The 16,438-nt window shown below is 47.2% G+C and overlaps 1 protein-coding gene across 2 annotated transcripts in view; it reads right to left on the bottom strand.

Annotated features, from left to right (window-relative positions):
- SYNPR (synaptoporin) overlaps nt 1-16,438 on the bottom strand; it is a 103,779-nt gene that overhangs the window by 36,699 nt on the left and 50,642 nt on the right. The window contains exon 1 of one of the 2 annotated variants that reach the window (XM_027723031.2): nt 6,839-6,965. The exons of the other annotated variant lie outside the window; for it this stretch is intronic. Within the exon in view, the coding sequence (XP_027578832.1) occupies nt 6,839-6,862 (24 nt within the window). The 5' untranslated portion in view covers nt 6,863-6,965. Of the gene's footprint in view, nt 1-6,838; nt 6,966-16,438 lie in introns of those variants that run through there. 2 annotated transcript variants of the gene reach the window in all.

The raw sequence follows: 16,438 nt of genomic DNA, 5'->3' as shown, positions 1-16,438 counted from the left end.
CTTAATGTCGCTAAGCCCCTGATGATCGATAAAGCCACAGAGGCTCGGGGACAACCAAGACTACACCATACCCTGCAGCACTGGGTGGCAGGAGACCACAAACCCAGCTTGCAAAAACAGTGTTGTACATAGTGCACATACTATCAGCCCTGGGCTGGGGCTGGGACAAGGCACCTCTCCTAGCTGGAGAGACCGGCCCCATCCCCAGCTCTCCCAGCATCACCACCAGGCACCACCGGGTGGGTCGAGTCCCCTGGCAACACTCTCTGATGGCTGCTGGGACTGCTTCCTCACCTAATTTGTGTCTTTTTTCTTTCCATTAGCTTTAGCTCCTTTCCCAGCACTACTTGGTAGACCTGGGCTCCAGAGGAGAATTTTTCTGCTCTGGTGACAGGTGCACACAGCGGAACTGAGAGGCTGGAACACTCCTCTGACCAGAAAATGCTCCAACAGCTGGGTCCCCACACTGTGGCACAGCGTGGGGGCTGCAACCAAACCGTCCCTGGGTCAGCACCCACGGAAAATGATTATTACAGGAAAGGCTCCTGTCCTTCAATCATGCTGTATTATTTATGACCTAATGATTGCCCATTGACCAGCTGGGATTATACGTTCTTGAAGATGTTTCTGGGTGAATGAAAGGGCATTAACCTCATTATTATCACGTCCGTGCTCATCAGAGGCCATTAGTAGCTTCCTCTCAGCTCCCTGGGCTGCCGTGTAGCTCTCTGGTGTCATCTGCTGCCTCTTCACCTGACACCCCATACGCTTGCACCGGCTCTGTCTCCTTTCTCAAACAGATTTAAGGAAATGGGTGAAAACTATTTAGCTTGGGAAGGCATCCATAAAGCCCTTGGGATTAGTAATCCGGCGCAACAGCTTTTCCCCCATGAGGATTTGAGAGTGCTTTCAAATTGCTAAGCACTGGAGCCTCCAATCCCTTCTCACACACCCAGCAGCCCTATTTCAGTTCATGTCTGGCCCTTTTTTCCTTCTTTTTCAGTCCCACAACGCCTGTACAAGCAGGACCACTGGGAACAAGGCTTTGCTCTTGGAAAAGCACATCTGGTTTTCTAGGCAGTGTGTCTGCAAAGCCCTCCAGGGACCACCCAGCCCTGGCCACTGATGTCCATTAAGAGTGTCCCTCAGTAGCCTGACCTTCTCGCTCCAGACACAGCCTCATCATGATACCATTTACACTGGAACATGGTTTGAGCCCTCCATACCAGAGTATCCCATGCATGTGGGACCCAAACATGGGCCACATTGCCTCATCTCAAACCAGTTCTGGATGGAAAATTCCATGGGAGATGACTTTGACCTCGACACCCACCCCTGCGCAAAAGGCTGGAATAAGAATTTGCTCCTGGCTAAATATCAGCCCACATGGTAAAAATAATTTATTTTTTAATAATTAAGATGATGGGCTATAAATGAACATTTGCTTTGCTGAGCTCTGGGAATTCACAGGGAACATTTTGAGCAAGAAACATTTTTAAAATTAAAACCTCCCTCTCCTCTTCTTTTCCACCACTCCCATTATACTCTGTCCCCAGAGATGGCAGTGCTCTCCTTCCCACATGTAATCATAAAAAGCAACACCTAAACACAAACATATTTAGGAAATGCTAATAACAGTGTCCTTAAATTGAAATAAAATTGTTCTCTATCTCACTAGCTCCTGACACACTTCATCTGGATACCTTAAATTGTACTCTTTCCTCTACACTCTTCCCCTTACTGTGCTGCTCCACACCTCTTGCCTGTCTTTTTTTTTTTCCATGTTCATTCACACTCCCTGAAATCTGCACCCATATCTGCTTCTAAACACAAAAAGAAAAAACTTTCCAAAAATCTCACCTGAATGTTCTCCATTTCCTTCATTGTTCAAAATACTTAATTCTGAGACAACCAGTCATCCTTCCCTTTCTCTCAACTGTTAGCAGCTGCTGCACATCTTCTGTGCCACTTCCCAACATATTTCAAATCCTTCCAGAACCCAGGAAAAAAAGCAGGCACTTGTATAAAACCACTAATGCATCAATATATTTTTGGCTATTGCAATCTTTACATCTGCACTGCTGGAGATGATTATCCAGCTTTTTTTTTTTTTAAATCAGTAGATTCAGGCCTATGGAATAAAGCCAGGACCACTAAAATAAGGAAGGAAAGAAAACACAAGCAGAATGGAAAAAGCAATTGAACATGCTATAAACTCAGAATCAGGTGAAAGCTAATTATGGCCATGCTCACTGAAAAGATAAGGACACAGCAAGGGAGATAGACTTATTAATTATTTGTGTTATGGTAGCACTTAGAAGCCCCAATCCTTTATCTGGGACTAGCTGTGCTATACACGGCAAACACTCAAATATACCTTTGGGTAAATGTACAGGGTTTTAAGGAAAATGTGCAAATGCTCTCTTCTTTCGCCTTCAGCAGTTTCTGGTTTGTTAATGCTGTTAAAGGAATCTGAGTCCACCATCAGTCTCATTCTGAGCAGCTCACAGGATGGTTTCATGGGTCAAAGTACAAATAATTCAGCATGAGGGCAGCCTCTGCCCATAGCTGGACTGGGGAAACCCCAGCAAACCCCCCAAAGTGGGCATGAGCTACATCCACTGCCCATCCCCATCCCTTGGCATGGGGGACAGAGTACTCGCTCTTGCCAACAGGGATGTTTCATCCTTATTGACTCCGTGCAAGTTTGATTGCTTTTCTAATTAAGATACATTTTATGGTAATCTACCAAGCCCCTTTGACTAAATCACTCACTTAATCTGTTGTTAGTGCCCATATGTTTACAGCTTTACAGCCTGCTGCAGCATATTTGCTTTGCCACGGCGCCAGGGAATTTCGGTGACAGATGAGCTGCTGTTCAGCCGTTCAGGTGGTGCAGAGCTCCTCCACCCAGACAGCCCGTGCACGGACGGACGGACAGACAGCCCTGGCACCCACCCCGCAGTTTGGAGAGGAGAGGGAAGGCACAGCGCTGCAGATGCTCCATGCCGTTCACCTGTCTCTTCCTCTGTCTCTACAGAAGGGCTTAGCACATCTTTCTCATTTTCTTTTCTTTCCTTGCCTTTTTTCTTTTCTCCTCCCAAAATAAGAGGTTGTACATGACAGCTGTAGTTTCACAGTATCGTCACATCCCTGGCCCCAGATCTCATTTACCAAGGAGTTTCATTGAAGGTTCAAGGGCTCTGAGCAGCCCTTTGGTCACATCTGTAAACTAAGGCAGAGCCAGACCCTCCATCTGCACTGGACACTGAATTAAATAAAGGCTGAGCAAGCTCCACAGTTCTGCTCTCACTGCCCCTGAGAGTTGGGCAGGGGTGTACGTCCCCCCAACCCTGCCTGCAGCCCAGACACACCAACAGGCCCTTCCATCTTCTTCAGGGCTGGCACTGTGCCACCACATGCACTGCTGAGGAGCCGGATCTCTCCTGGGCTCTGTAGCAGCCCTGCCTCCTGTGTACGGACACGCGTGTGCTGTGCTGGCAGGCAGCAGCTTCATCTCTTCATCTTACACCGGGCTGCCCACGCCAGCTCTGGATGAAGGAACGGGGATGTGCTGAATGGGGATGTGGCTCTTACCTGTGCCCAACCCATAGCTCTCCTCCCACATGCCTGCATCCCATACCTGCACGGGCAAAGCTCAGGAGGAGCCCTGAGACCCCAGTTCTGCTCAGACTAGCTGGGCTAAGTCCCCAGCCCACCACGCACAAATGTGCTGAATTCACTAGGGTATGACTGTTTGAAACAATTTGTGTTCAGCTTGCCAAGGGAAAGAGTTCCTGAAAGCCAAACCAGGGAAAACCAAATTCCAGGTCAAATTGCCATCTGCCATCCTACGTAAAGGGAAATATTCCCTGGAAAAAACGGTCATATAATTGTACCAGAACTCTTAATCAAGAGTGACATGAAGAATAAAATACCACCTGCCACCACCAGCAATGACAGGCAGCTGCTATCCAATATCAACACAAATACCTTTCCCCCTGTAGAGTGTCCATTGATCTGAAAAGGATTAACAGAGGTGAGGAAAACACTCATTAAGTCTTCCAAGGACTTGGCTAAAAAAAGCGTATCTTGCATTCAGGAGGAGCCAGATATTTAAGAAATCAATTTCTTTAAGAGTTTAAGGAATTTCTCTAGGAACTGTTTGAGCTGCTAGAGGAGCAGCCAAGAAGACAGGTCTCAAAGGAAATGAAGCTCCCAGAATCCAGACACCCCTAAAATAATGCTTCAAACCACTTTCGAACCCTGATGCACCTGCTAGAAGGGGACGGTGACTCCTCTATCCCACTGGCACAAATCTCATGTTTTTAGCCATGAGGCTTGCAAAGCACAATGATGTGAACCTGCAGACGCACCAAGCCCTGGTTTGCACATCAGCCTGAAGTCACCTTGCAGAGTGGATATCACACTCCTGGGGAGGTGATGGAGGCTGCTCCAAGGTCTGAGAGGTAAGTGGTGATTGAGGGTCCTGGCCTGGGGAGCAGCTGCCCCCAGACCCGCTACCACCAAGTAACTGGAGATGAAGGAGCAGTGCACATTGTAACGCTAGGATGGGCAAAAGGCCACAGATGGAAAACACTGAACACTTCTGTATGAACAACACGAGGCTTGCCTTGTCTCCCTGAGTTTGTCTCCCCGTACCCTGTAGAGATAGTATGTAGGGCTGAAGGGATCATTTCTCCTCAGCCAAAAGCCAAGGGAAAGTCTTGAAAGCAACGGACTTAGCCACATTTTCACTTTGTGCCTCACAATCCCTTGGCTGCTGGAGACCTGCCCTCAGGGACAGGAGTGAGACTTGCCCCTGCCTGCAATCAAACAAGCCATCCCAGGCCACCTTTCCTGCTTTAAAGCTACTAGGATGAGATCAACTGCCTTCCCTAATAAACCACAACCTGGCTTCAGGGCAGTCTGGCACCCCTGCTATGATGAGTTATGTGCCACGAAAAACCCTAGGCCCTTGGTTTTGTGGGATTGGAGCAGGAACTATGCTCTTCAGTTCACATTACCCAGGGTCACCCAAACGTGCTCTTTGACCATCACCCTGCTCACCTGGAGGACACTGCACTGAGCCAGATACCAGGGCTTAGCAAAGTCAGAAATGCTCAATGCTGTCCTCAGGCAAGAGGGAGTACGCTTAGAAAGTGAGACGTGCACTGCTCAGACACCCATGCCCTCCACACCTGAGGAGTTAAATGACTGTGAAAAAGGCAATTATTGTTTTGTGCCGTGTTCTCTAACACTGTGGCACACAGCACATTTTATGTACCATGTTTTCTGACACTGTGCCAAGCACATGCATTCAAGCTACACAGCTGGTCTAAATATACATGGTCCTTACGAAACAGCAATCATGCAAACACCAGAAAGCCACTGCACTGAGTGCTTACTAACTACATTTTCAGGAACCAAGTGCATGGGCTCGCCTGTGGAATGCCCTGTGCCCAGTTGGCTCCCTGTGGGATGCTGTGCACTGGCACTGGCTCACCCCAGCCAAAGTACAGACGCAGAGGAGCTCATGAGCCCACTGCTGAGGGGCACACCACCAAATATTCCCATCAGCTGCTCTTTAGGCAGGTGAGAAGGCAAGTGCAACTAATACATTAAAAAAAAAAAAAAGGAACAATTAAACTAGTCCAAAAGCAGCTTAAAATGACTAAGCAGTTATTGCCAATCTGAAATTTCTCTCTGGTAGAGTTTAGCTCAGGCTGGCAGACACAATATCCTTACCCTCTCCTGTGGGTTTAATAAACTCAGTTACAGACTTCTAATATCTTATTCAAGTACACTTCATATACCTATTAGTGTACCCTTATATCATGAGGGTAGCAGATTACTTTGGGTCTAATCTGTTGATTTTCTGTGCAGATACACACTCAAGCATGTTCTCACAGCATCTCCAGCTTAAGCTACAGCTGGAGTTCTTAAAGACTTCTGAAAAACCAAAGCGATCGACTCCCATGGACGTGATTCAAGTATGAAAGAATTAAAGTGCCAATAAATTAATCAATATAATGCTGCAAATTCAAGTATTATGTAGTCTGAAAGTATTACAGCTATATATCTTGCTTTCCTCAGCCTACTATTGCAGTCACTGACTTGTGCTGCCTGGAAAGCTCACCAGGAGCTGTGACGGGGAGAGATAAATAACTGCACCTCGCTGTTATTCACAGGTAACAAAGAGGTCTCCAAGTTAGCCAAGAGGGCTGAGGAATGAGGCTGCTGAGCTGTACAAAGCAAAGGCAGGGCACCAAAAGTCAGAGCAACAGTCTATTGACCTGTATTAATGATGTTACACTCTGAAAAGCAAACTATTTTCTTAATTAAAGATTTTCGTTATTTCATTAACACATTTCGATGAGAAGCATGTTGCTGCCAACCTGTCATACTTTAGATTGATCTTTCTAAGGTAATAGGCAGTCAGATTTCATACTTCAGCTTGATCAATATTAAATAGCTCTTACTGATTTTTTTTTTGTATCAAATATTGCTGCATTATTTTGGAGGCACCTTTGATTTAAAATGCCATAAGGAACACGATAAATCAGAATTTCTTTTCCCTTTAATCATCACTGTCCACTGTTTGCTGTAAAATGAAGTGCAAAACAAGTTTTCAAAGCAGGCATCCCCCTCTGAAAAGCAAAATGCAAATTGAAAATATTTCAACGTATCTAAAAACCAGGGAACAGTTTGGCTCAGCATGAGACTACAAAGAAACCAAGCCTAAAACCAATTTTGTGGGCTTCACAATTCCTGAAAAACCCCACTTTTCCCCCAACCAGTACAGTTACACAAATAAATAGAGATGCATATAACTTACCGGAGCAAATATCACCATACACATTTACAAAAGGATCTATAATCCAACTTGCTTCTCCTGAAATAAAGCAAGGTTTGTCTCATACTAAAAATAAAGGCTCCCAAAAGCTTCTCACAGGAGAGAGAGAGAGAGAGAGAGGGAGGGAGGGAGGGAGGGAGGGAGGGAGGGAGAGGGAGCAAGCGAACACCAGCTCCTTGCCTCGCTTTTTATGAAGCAAATAAGGAGAGCAAGAAAATCAATGCTGAGAGAAAGTGAGATGATATACCAATCAGGCAGCAGCCTCAGCCTTGTTTGCAGAGGGATGGCAAAATGCTCATATTATTAGACACTGACTACATACAGCCTAAGTAGAGAAAGCAAATACTTTCCCCTCGGTGAGGGGCTGATTGCTTTGCTGTGGTGCAGGTACCACCAGGGTGGGCTGGGAGGTGCAGCCCCTTCCCATCCACTGCTAATGCAGCATCACTTCAATCCTTAGAAAAGAAACAGTTCACAATTCTGGGCTAAAGTTGAACTAAGCTTGAAGACCCTCCAAAACGCTGCCACTTTCAGACTGTCACCAGAGCAGTGCTGCTCCGTTGTGGGGTTTTGGGGATGTTTGGACCCTGTTACATTTTGAGATGTCCTTCACTGCACCTCAGGCAGCCACCCTGCAGCTGCAGCAAGAAGCCCATCCAGAAGGGGGAAAAGACCTCCTAGGTCTCCCATACTGTCGTTTGTACTGAGCTCTGCCTGTGCTTGCACAGGAACAGACCTTCAAAGTGCCCTCGTGGAATTTGGGCTTTCATCCCTTTTTGTGTATCAGAGAAAAGCTACGGGAAACCCATGGGTTCCTTTGCACCAAAAGGGAAAATTTTTGTGCTATTAACCCACCCAAACAAAACTTCTGCTGTGCCCCATGTGTGTTGGAAGAAGGAGGAGGTAGCAGGGGATAAGCTCATTGCCTCGACACACAGGTACCTGTTTGCTCATAGGACACGTCCGCGGCAAACACACATCACTTCTTCGGGAAGGTGCCACATTTGCTCCCCCAGCAGCTATACACAGGCACAAACCTCACACACTGTCACAGCAAACCTCCTCATGAGAGGGGTTTCAGGCCAGTCTCATGGTCTCAGCTCTGCATTCAGGATATCAGCACATTAAGGGCAGGAATGGATTCACAGGTCTCTCTCAGCAGAGCCTTACCTTTGCCCCACCACCACTGTGAGGTTTACTGATCATTGTTTTGCCCTCTTTTCTACACATGGCATCAAATATTTTCAAATACATATGAGTTAATGGCTGAGACATAAGGTAAACTTTCCCTTTTATTTGGAGACAGAAGTTACATGCTGGTATACAGAAACACCTGCAGGGTGACAACAGTTCTCTGCACAGCAAAATTGAAGTACAGTTACTTCTCCCCAGCAGTTTCGGATTTATGTTGTACAAGAAGTGCTGGAATTCACAGGGAAAATCCTGAAGACAAAACCAAGGAGGCTGAATTAATCTGATAATTCAGTTCATGTGTTGGGGGCTGGCACTTCTAGCACAATCCAGGCAGAGGAGGCTCTGACAGCTCTTTATGAGCACAGTACTCCAGGCCCCTTTCCCACAAGCAGGAGCCACACTGCCAGGCTGACAGATGTCACTGCTGACGATGTGGCCCTGTGTTTCCAACAGATACAGCCTGATGCTGGCTGATGCTGTAACGAGGAGAAACTGCGATGCTCAGAGAGTTCTCCAGGATGAAGCACTGCTCTGCTGCGTGGTGCATTTTAACACACATGAAAACATTCACCAGCTACCTGCACGCTGCCTGAGTCCCATCCATGAAGGTTAAACTGCACAGCAACTCTGGTCTGCAGAGCTGGGCAGTACTTGCTTCCCCCTACACCGTGAGCAGCCCTTTGATGCCTTATCACTGCAGAAGCTGCACTCTGCAGTGACGCTCACGCTGCACATGGGCAAAGATGACCAAGGACCACACAAAACTTACCACCCACTGCATCAGCACAAGGGGTGATGCCGGTTCTCCCACACCCCTGGGAACTCTTCTCCAGCCTGCGGGTGCCTGGGTTGCTCCCACACATTGACGGAGGATGGCAGGAGGATGCTCAGCCTGCCTCAGCTCCCCAGATGATACATATCATTGCTCCTGGCCTTCTTCATTGCATTCAGCTCTCCAGCTGGCACTCAAATGCGCTGTATCTCATGGTGACCAGCCTCTTGATGCAAGGTGTGACAGTAAGTGAAATGCAAACACCTCTCGTATCATTTTCCAGTGAGATAATTTTATTTTCCCTTCCCACAGCTAACAACTGCTGTTACTTACACTCACTGAAGTCTTCTGGAAACTTTAAAAAACATACATTAAAACAGTTTTGCAGAGCTGAGAGCTGCCATTTCTCCATCCTCTAAAACATGTGCCCACTTGGTCACCCGTGTGGGATGTTTGGGTACAGGATGCAGCTTTAGCCAGAGCATGATGGGTTGCAGCAGACAATGGCCTGTCCTGTAGCCCACCTCTTCCAAATAATGCTGCAACACGGACTCCATGGCATACAGAAAACAATGCCTGCGTTTTTTTTCCCAAGTCAGTGATATACCACGAATGCTGTGGATCTGGTCTAACATGAAAGTGGACATGTCAGTGTTTGCTGACAAGGCAAAACACTTATCGGGCTGCGGCAGACCCTGCAGCACTGCAGGCTGGTCCTTTCCCCAGCTTTATTACATTCCTTTTCAAAAATTCATCTGAAGTACTGGATGGGGCATCTGGCATCACTAAGCACAGAAAGAACTGCTGCCAGTGCTATGCCACGTCTCTGCTGTATCAGAGCTTTCCACTTTTGATTTTTGAGTTGAGAGTTTCAAAGGAAACTAAAAATTTCTTGGGATTTAAGCCCCAAACTACTTCAGATACTACTGAAAAGCAGTACACATCCAGCAGATTTCCATCAGCTTTGCTACATGACCTCTGGGTCTCAAGAGATTTAATCACTGCTCGTGTGAGGTTCATGGCCAATGCAGCTAAAAGGGATGTAGTGACACCAGTAACAGGGAGGGCTGCAGCCTGGGGAGAGACTTCTCCCCAGGTACAGCAGGACTCGGGGGAGGCATCTGCAGGAGGACAGCACAGAATCATAGAACCATTAAGATTAGAAAAGACCTCTAAGATCACTGAGTCCAACTGTTAACACTGCACTGTGAAGTCCATGACTAAACCATGTCTCCAAGCAGCACATATGTGCCTGTTGAACACTTCCAGCAATGGTGATTCCACCACTTCCCTGGGCAGCCTATTCCAATGCTTGACCACCCTTTCAGTGAAGAAACTTTTCCTAATATCTGGCCTCTCACCCCGATTTGCTGTTTCTTCTCACCATCCCCAGCCCAGCACAGGGTACCCAGAGCCCACACAGCAGAAGCCCAAAGGCACTGGTTACACTTAGACCCTCTCATTGCTCTGTTGCTTTACTCTTAACGTGCTTGCTCATATTACCCCAGGAGCCCTGTTCATGCCTGCATGTGTGTGTGTGCAGATTTACAGATGCCTATAAAATCATGCACTGCATGGTGGAGATGAAGTTTCATTGGTTTAGTCATGGAGGATCTGAGCTGGAGATTTTCCACATCACGGTCCTCAGCTCTGCCCAAGGGTGCATTGCACCCACTTTCACCCTGGCCAGGTGAAGGCAGGAGCAGCAGCACCACTGCAGGCTCTTTGGGCCATGCTACTACATCTGTGCCCACTCCACATTTGGAGGAGCTAATTAATAATATCAAAGCCTCCATCCCACCTGTGCTGCAGAGAAAGCATCAATTAAGGCAGCAGCAGCGTGTGAGCAGGTTGGAGCCTGGGAGAGGGGCTGGAGGCCCAGCTGGGAGAGGAGAATCAGCCAACCTGGAGCTGCTGCTGCTGCGAACAACCAACCAGCACAGGAAATATTAAGACGGGCTGCCTGTTTGCCAACATAGATTTTAACATTTCCCTCTCAATCTTTATTTAAATTTGGGAAGACAGAAAATTAATGAAGTTTGAGATATATAACTGGAAACCATTTGTTTTTCTTGTGGAAATGGAACATTTCCTAATGAACCTCCCCTCCCCCTGTGCCGCTCGGCTCCGGATGCAAATATTGCTGCGAGTTTATCAATCTGCAGCTTGTTTCATGCAGTTTGCAATGCTAATGAGTAAACCAATTTTGACATATTATGTAAGCCAGTTTCTGAAACAGAGATTCTTGGCAGGCCAAATGTAAACACAGACACCCTCTTGCATCCAATTTAAATGAGCATGTTGCTGAAAGCACTAAGGGCTTGATTCTGTTGACTTATTCCTGATTTACTCCAGTGAAAAAGAGGAAAAAAAAAAAGAAAAGAAAAAACTGACAAAAAATACCCCTTCAATTCAATTACTAGTGCAGCAGCAATTTCCAAAATGGATCTAATTTTGTAACAAGGAAATGTGCTGGAATAAGCTAATGCAGGGTGGTGACTCGGGCACTGTGTGAGCATCAGCACAGCACACGCCCAGGAGCACACATACCATTCCAGATGGAGCTAATGGGGGAGATGACAGCTCTCCTCTCCCTCATTCTCCCAAGCTGAAATTAGGTCCGTGTAGTGACCCATGGGAAGGACCAGCTACAGAAGGTGACCCCTTTCAGCTTCCTGCCCTTCCACCATGACTTTGCAGAAGAATGTTGCCTAACTGGACAGCAGACAAAGTCCAAGCACAGCACCAGCTGTTTTGAGCCACATGCTACCCCTGCTTCAGTTACACTGGGAACTCAGAGCATGAGAGAATATTTGTTTTAGCACACACTAAAAGTCTGCACCTCACCAGTACATGTCCAGACCCTGTGAACCACTCTCTACCTTGTCCACCCAGCCCAAGCCTGGCCACTGGCCCCACCACAGAGACAGCTGGACACCCTGATTAATGGATTATATCCTGTTTATACAGACTGTGATCTTAGCACCAGAACAACATGCTGGAATGCACATGCATTGGATGACAGTTTGCAATAACCAGCAGCACACCTTCCAATGATACAGGGATGAGCTGAAGATCACAGGTTCTGAGGCAGAGGTAGAAGAAAAGAGAAGGGATGTGTTTTTAAAAGCTCCTTAAAAAAGAAGGCTCTACCAGAGAGATGAACAGGATTTTATTAAAGTGAGGAAGGGCTGAAATCAAATCTTTCATTTGCACTTTTCCCAGTACCATCTGGACCATTTGCATCTGCCAAAAGCACAGTGCACTCCTGTCGACAAGTGGAAGCAAACGGCACAGAGGCATACCTGGAGGTGGCCTTTGCCCTGCTATCAACTCTGGGCATTTCCAGAGTGCTTTAAAACTAACACACAAGTGTGAAGTTGAACTGTGATGCTCCTGCCATGACAGAGAAAAAGAAATAAAATAGGAGTCATGTTCTGCTGTGAGGTCAGGTGAGCTGCCGCAGAACACATTTATTGCATGTGTCAGGGACCCCATCAGGCACCAGAGCTGCAAAACACCACCTCATACTCAATTCTCTGCACAACATCACGACCAGGATATCATTCATCACACCTAGCTCTTTTACATTATAAGGTAAAGGAGAGCAAGAGTAAGAATACTTTTAATCTCCAAGCAAATATCCCATCCTGATCTTTCAGTAGTGAGAGCACACCTGAGAGCACTTCCTTTTGTGCTGTGCAGCACTTTCAAGCTACGATCATAAGCAGCCAAAATGCTACTTGCTGGCTCATCAAGTTTCACCTTGTAAGTTTAGCAACTGCGTATTTCCAAAGTAATTCAAGTTTTTATGGCATAAGAGAAAACTTACTGCTGTCTAGACACAGAAAAAAAATGCTTGAAAGGAGGGCAACAGACAAGGAAGCATCACTTGGGATATGGACAACAGGGACATGAGATGTCTGTACAGTCCCAGTACATCAGCACACATCCCAAGAACTGCCAGGCTGGATGGAGCAGCAAAGACTGGGAAGAGAAAGTGCCCCACAGACCTGATGGACCACACAGGCTCTTGTCCAAGTCCAGCTCTTTGCCAGCCAACAAATTCCCATCACACTGCCAACCCAGCACAGAGCCCAAGGTGGGAGGAAAGCCCAGAGTCAGATCACGACATCCCACCAGAGAGGTGAGGGCAGCAAGCAACCAGTGTACAGACTGAGGCACCACAGCACCTCTCTCCCTCCCTCCTGCTTATCTACACCTGGCACATTACAGTAACAGGCAGGCAAACGAGGGCTTAATTTCTAAAACCTCATTTTTACTGTCATTTTAAATGATTTGGAATAACTCCTGTAGTTAGAAGTCCAGCTGTTAGTCAGGATTAGTCAATTTGGAAAGCCCTCACTGTCCATTCAAGAATCCCCTGGATTTCTCATGTTCAGAAGTTGTGTTACTTCCACCCCCTTATTCCTAGCACTTTCTGCATGTTTTTCAACATTTTGCATGTCTTAAATACCAGATACTAAAAACATATAAAAGAATAATCTGAAGGCCAAATGGACACAGACTGGATGATGAAAACAGCATGAAATAAAAGAGAATCAGATTATTTCCTCTTGTAATTTTTAAAGCTATTTAACAGGAAGAATGAAAAAACCTAATTACTGCCAACTGTAAGTTTTCAGCTATGCAGCCAGCAGTGTGCTGTTATTAAACTACTGTATAATTGCCTCTTTTACTCTGCTTCCCACAGAAGTTGTGTTATTTCACTCATAGTTAAACTCATAATATTGGCTTCATAACTAATCCTGTCAATCGAAATCCCCGGGGGCTGGTGCAAGGATAAAAATAGCAAGGAGTTGTTTCTTCTCTCAGCTTTCCTGCAAAGCCCATTTCTGCAAGTGCTGGGGCTGTGGCTCAGCGGTGCCACAGACCTTTGCACCCACCACTGGCACGTGAACGCTGCTGCTCCGGCTCCAGTGCAGGGAGGGGACGGACGGGGCCTTCCAGCAGGTGATTCCATCTCTTGCTCTGCGTCTATCCCAGGCAAGATACATCCCGTCCTTCTCCCCCTCCTGACCCAAGCAGCTCTGGTGAAATATCTCATGCTGGATAGATGAACCCCATCTCCAAGCCCAGCCATGACTGCCCTACCCTGGGGCTTTGGGCCAGCACTGAAGTTCAGCTGACACTCACAAAGCCTGTGGATGCATAACCCACAGACTTGTTCCTCCCCCAAACACCAAGCACTGGAATGGCCTCTCACACACAACCCCCCCCCTCAACTACATGTTCAAGCACTAGAGATACACTGACATGTCTGTTGGACTCGACATTCTTAAAGGTCTTTCACAGACTAAGTTATATGATTCTATGAGATTTGTACAATTTGTCTGTGCACTTATACAAGACTGCATAAAGCACCAGATTTTACCCTCCAAGTTTTTAAGCTCTGTCTGAACCCATATTGTGCATTGGATTGATGTCCCTTCCTAACTCATGGCATGATCATTCCCTGGAGATGGCATTGGGTTTGCTGCAGAAGACCCAGGGAGGGTCTCCTGCTGCAGCTTCACATGCCAGCATGTCCTCCCTTCTCCATGGGATACTCCTCTGACCCAGGACAGTGTGCACAGTGGGGTTAAACTCACTGCTCAGCTCACGTTAGGGATGAGGTGATAGGGCTGGAAGGGGTGAGGGAAGATGGATTTGACCTCACACCCAGACCTACAATCCCTATCTCTGTCTCTGGAGACAACAACCCTGTGCTGGGGTTGCTCTCTGGTGGGCACGCACAGAAACTGCTGAGAGCTGGTGAGGAACAGACAGGAAACAACAAGTTTCCCAAAAGTGGTGTCCCAGAGCAAGGGCCCTGGGTGCCCATGCCAGGAGGGAGCCAGTGCTGGGGTTCTGAATGCACCTGGACCAGCTCTGGAGTCATCACACTTGCCTCAAGGAGCCCCTCACTGTGCTGGAACTGACACACACAGACAACAGCACAAAGCACACCAGCACACTTGCTTGCACCACTGGGTCCATGAGGGAATCATGGGAGACTGATTCATTCAAGGTGTTTTTCCTCCTGGAAGAGCCACCACCCTGCCTATTACAACCAGAGACAGGTGGTACAGCACAGCAGTACCACAATCTTCACTCATAGCTGCACCTGGAGACATCCTTGGGATGGATGGCAGCAATGTCCATCAACCCAGGAGTGAGAAAGGCAGAGCAGCAGTTTAAAAATGTGCAAAAAAAAGAGAAATATTAAAAAATTGCTCACCCTTTCTCCCACCCCACAGCAAGCACAGACCGGCCCCAGCACAACACTTTGCAGCCACACAGAAACTACTGCTTCCCACGCAAGCCTGAGATACCCTGACCAGCAATCCAGAGGGACCCCAGGGTTAAAAATCCCTTTGTGTGCACTGTGAGAGCATTGACTGTGCCCAGAACAACCCTCTGAGAACACAGCTCTTCCCTGAGCTGCATTACTCTGTCCTCTCTCCTGTCACTTACTTCACTGTTTCAGACAAAAAGATAAAAAATAATTAATGGCATTGCCTGGGCTGCCAAGCAGCACCACAGTGCTACTAGGCAAAGCAGGAGAGCTCCCACCACTGTCCACCCAGGAGAGTCCCGGTGTTCCCAGGGGCTGAAGGACTGCCTTGGTCAACACAGCTCTCAGCAGCCCTTAGATATAAAATAAACATGGCCCAACACAGTGTTAGATTTCTCACCCACGGTGTTTGTGCAAATGAACCCTCAGGCAGGCAGATCTCCTCACCCAGAAAGATCCAGAGACCCAGAGAAACTGTGTTATGGACAAAGTCACTCCACTGATGGCTCTGTCAATGAGCTGCCAGCCCTCGGACAGCAAGCAGAGTCCACAGTCTCCTCAGCTGAGCCAGGCATGGAGAGGATGGAGGAGGGAAGCACCAAAATATCAGGGCTGAAGCGAGCCCACGAGCATGACTGAGAACTACCCCTGTGCCCAAGGACAGTATGAGAGAAGGACAATAAAGAGCAAAAAGGGAAAACTGAAGCTGTCAGGCACAGGAACAGCAAAATTTCGTATAGGAACAAGTATTGGTGATGGCACAGCATGCAGAGGAGCTCAGCATGAGCAAGAGCCAGCCTGCCTCAGTGGAGATGATAGCACATGCCCCCTCTTTGGATGCTCAGCCAGGTCCTCAAGGAGAACATGGCAAAGCACTCGCTCTTATAAACACAGGCCACACAAGACATCAAGATGAACATCCTTGGCTCTGATTCTTCAAAACTTCAGAACCTGACAGGGCTCTTGATCTTCCTCCATCTTCCCTAGACTCTAGTGCTTGTGGTGTGTCCATTTAAACTTGTCAACTCTTCACTGTCAAAGAAAAGGAACTAGAGTCCCAGGCTGTCCTGTGCTTCTCCTGAAGTGGCTCAATGTGTTTTGAGAACTTCCCATCAAACAGCAGTAGATCCTTCAGGAGGAATCTGGAAGAAGAGAGCACAGGCTGTATAAGCACTGGGTAAATCAAGGCCAGTCCAACTTCCCATTTGCACAGGGATCCATGCATGCAAGAAAACATGTGCATGATCTCACTAGTCCCCAAATTAAAGGATGAAAATGTATTTCAATTGACTCATTGGCCAGGGGAAAATGAAAAGAA

Source organism: Pipra filicauda, unplaced genomic scaffold (genome assembly GCF_003945595.2).
Source record: "Pipra filicauda isolate LSUMZ 115617 unplaced genomic scaffold, ASM394559v2 scaffold148_size1903560_pilon, whole genome shotgun sequence".
Taxonomy (NCBI): Eukaryota; Metazoa; Chordata; class Aves; order Passeriformes; family Pipridae; genus Pipra; species Pipra filicauda.
Note: the sequence above shows the minus strand (reverse complement) of the source record. Positions and strands in the feature narration are given on the sequence as shown.